This window comes from Volvox carteri (genome assembly GCF_000143455.1).
Source record: "Volvox carteri f. nagariensis unplaced genomic scaffold VOLCAscaffold_38, whole genome shotgun sequence".
Classification (NCBI taxonomy): Eukaryota; Viridiplantae; Chlorophyta; class Chlorophyceae; order Chlamydomonadales; family Volvocaceae; genus Volvox; species Volvox carteri.
Window position 1 is genome coordinate 1115797 of NW_003307581.1, and position 3086 is coordinate 1118882.

The following is a 3086-nucleotide window of genomic DNA, read 5'->3' on the forward strand; positions in this document are numbered from 1 at the left end:
GAGGGAGGGAAGGGAAGGTGTTGCAAACCCTAAAACCCTTCCTCCCTAAATATCTCCAATGTTTGCGCAGTGCGCTGAATACGAAGGTATGTGCCTTCATGGCTGCTAGGGGGATATTCATGACAAGAATGCTCGTCAAGGAGCTGCCGTACATACGTACCATCATGGCTCTCACTTCTCTGACCGCCCTCCCTTCCCCGAATCCTGTTGATACCCCTGACCTCGCAGCAGTACGGCAGTACGGCAGTTGTTGGCAGCTCCTGGCCTTTTGGACAGACCGGTCCGGCTTTGCCTTTCCCTACATACCGTCTAATTGTCATGTTATTGTCCTCTTTATATTATTTTATTCATTATTCATTTTATTACTATGTTATTATTTTTCGTTGGATTGTTTACATTATTATTTCCTCCCCTTTACCCACCCACCCATGTTTCCTCTGCCTTTCTCTGTGGCCTGACTTCCTGCAGTCCGGTCGCACCTTCCGGAACTCCGCCGAGCTGGGCGAGTGGTACCGCCGCCAGCCGCGTCCCACCCGTACTCACTTGATGGATCAGGCTGCCGTACTGGGGGGCTGTACGCCCCTGTCCGTGGCCATCAGCTGCGGCTGGCGGGGGGTGGCTGTGCGGCTGCTGGACGCCGCAGAGTACACCGGCAAGGCGCCCCTTTCCAAGGTAGGTGGTTGGGTGGGTGGTGTAGTGTAGTGTAGTGGAGTGGAGTGGAGTGGAGTGCAGTGCAGTGTTGGATTGGATTGGATTGGCGAGGTGACCGCCGGAAGGGTGTCTCGGTGATCTGTGTCTCACTGTGTTTTGTCTGCGTGTCTGTCTGTCTGTTTGCCTGTCTGTCTGTTTGCCTGTCTGCCTGCCTGTATGCCTGTCTGTCTGTCTGTATCTGTTTATCTGTCAGTTTATAATGAGACGGAGCCTTATGTTGAGTGCGAAGGGTCGGATGGGGTGGCCCACCATGCGGCTCAGCGCCCACTCCACCCGAACCACCCGTGTGTGTGTGCGTATGTATGTATGTGTGTGTTAAGCCCTTACCACACACCCCTCATGGATGCCCATACACACACCCAAGCCCTGTCCCTCTTCCTCCTCACTTCACCAACAACGGCAGTCGACAAAATTAGACACGTGTTGCCGTGTTGTTGTCCGCATTGATGTTGCTACAAATGGTGACTGCTATCACAACCCAATCATAACCCAATCGTCCCAACTGAATTGTCCGTTAAAATCCTCCTGCGCAGGCTAAAGCGGATATGCTGCGGGGCCTGGTAAACCTGACTCTCGCAAGGGGCAACGGCGCCATGACGACCTTGCTGATGGACCGCCTGCAAGCCTGCGGCGCGGTCGATACGAACGCGTCGGCGGCGGCATCGGGCGGCGCGTTGACCGAGGCGGCGTCGGCGGGCCGTCGCGTCGGCGTCGGCATCGGCGTCGGCGCCGGCGTGCGCTCCCGTACTCGCAGACCGACCCGCGCAGCTGCTCGCACCGCCGTGGAGGTGTCAAGCACCCGGAACGCCACGCGCGGCAACGGCGGCGATGGCGGCGGCGACGGCGGCGGCGGCGGCAATATGTTTGATGCGCCGACGGAGCTTATTGACACGGTAGGCAGGATTGCGGCGCCGTCGCCGTCGTCATCGTGGCGGGAAGCGGTGTCGCTGCCGGCGTCAAATGATCACCAGCGCGGTGCCGGCGGCGGCGGCGGCGGCGGCGTCAGGGTGTTCGTCAGCGGCGGTGACGCGGCGGACTTGTCGGCGGAAGAGGACGCGGCGGAGGCGGAGGCGGAGGCAGGGAAGGCGGCAAGGAAGGCGCGCGCGCGGGCAGCTAGGGCGGCGCAGGCGGCGGAGGCGGCAGCGCAGCAGGAGCGGCGGCGACTGGAGCAACGGCGTATGCAGCAGCAGGAGCGGCGGCAGCAGCAGTTGCTTGCGAAGAAGCAGATGCAGCAGCAGCAGCAGCAGCAGCAGCAGCCGGCGCAGCAGCCGGCGCAGGTTGGTGTGGCTGAGAACGCGGGAGCGGAACTTCGACAATACATCCTGAGAGAACGGCAGCGGCTGCGGAAGAAGCTGGGCATGGATCAGGATACGGACCCTGCTACTGCCAGTACGGCGGGGGCGACGGCGCAGGCGGCGCCGGAGGTACCGGCCGGCGACGCCGCCGCCGCCGCGGCGGCGGCGACGGACTTCCATTGCCGGTGTTCCCTGCGCGGCGACGCTATGGACTCCCGCTTAGTAGCAGTAGCAGCAGCGTCAACTAGTGCCGCTGCAGAGCGTGATGCCGGGGTCCCGTCAGCGTCTACGCCCCTGGCGGCGGCGGCGGCGACTACTGGCGGCAGCGCTGCCGCCGCCAGCGGCGAATCAAGCGATGTTAAAGGCGGTGGGATGGTTGTGCGGTGCCTGCTAGACCCCGGCCAGTCGGCGGTTGGTCCCCGACAGCGGCGGTTGGTGGTTCGTTGCAGCGGCGGTTGTCAGTTGGACTATCACTACCCAGACTGTTGGCGGCAGTTGGAGACGCTGCTGAAGGCGGCTCGCAGCGATTACCACGGGCTGAAGGTGAGTTGGCGGGGGCTCAAACCCCAATTCGGCCTCGCGCTTACTTGGCTGCTGGATTCCCCCCCATTTCTCTCCTACCGACACATGCACGGCAGCTCGTACGGCTCGTACGGCAATTCGTCCTTTACCGGCCCCTCCCCCCCCCCCTTTCCCCCTCCCTCCCCTCTCACATACACACACGTCAGGGACCCGTCGGTCGGGGACACGGCGCCGCCGCCGCCGCCGGCATCCCCTGCTGGGCCCCCGACTGTCGAGGTGTCGTACAATCCGCTTGCGTCATGGAGGGGCCCGCCGAGCAGCCCCGCTTCCGCCAGCAGCTCTACGTGGCGCCCTCATCCCTGGCTCACAACCAGAATATCCACCACAACCACCACAACCACCATCAGCAGGCAGAAAAGTCCGGCGGCAAGGGACAGGCCGCCGACGCCGACGCAGCGGCGGCTGACGAAGATGGTGACGATGCTACGGCTGCTACAGCCGGTTTATGGTCGCGGAAATCCGAAAATTTACGCCAGAAGCAGCCGTGGCGACAGCAGT

The 3086-nt window shown here is 62.6% G+C and overlaps 1 protein-coding gene across 1 annotated transcript in view; it reads left to right on the plus strand.

Annotated features, from left to right (window-relative positions):
- Positions 1 to 3086, plus strand: part of VOLCADRAFT_94637 (uncharacterized protein) — a gene marked incomplete at both ends in the record, with an annotated part of 25830 nt that overhangs the window by 15945 nt on the left and 6799 nt on the right. The window contains 4 exons of the mRNA XM_002953751.1: positions 469 to 672; positions 1245 to 1604; positions 2124 to 2549; positions 2735 to 3084. Coding sequence (XP_002953797.1) covers positions 469 to 672; positions 1245 to 1604; positions 2124 to 2549; positions 2735 to 3084 — 1340 coding nt within the window. The remainder of the gene's footprint in view (positions 1 to 468; positions 673 to 1244; positions 1605 to 2123; positions 2550 to 2734; positions 3085 to 3086) is intronic.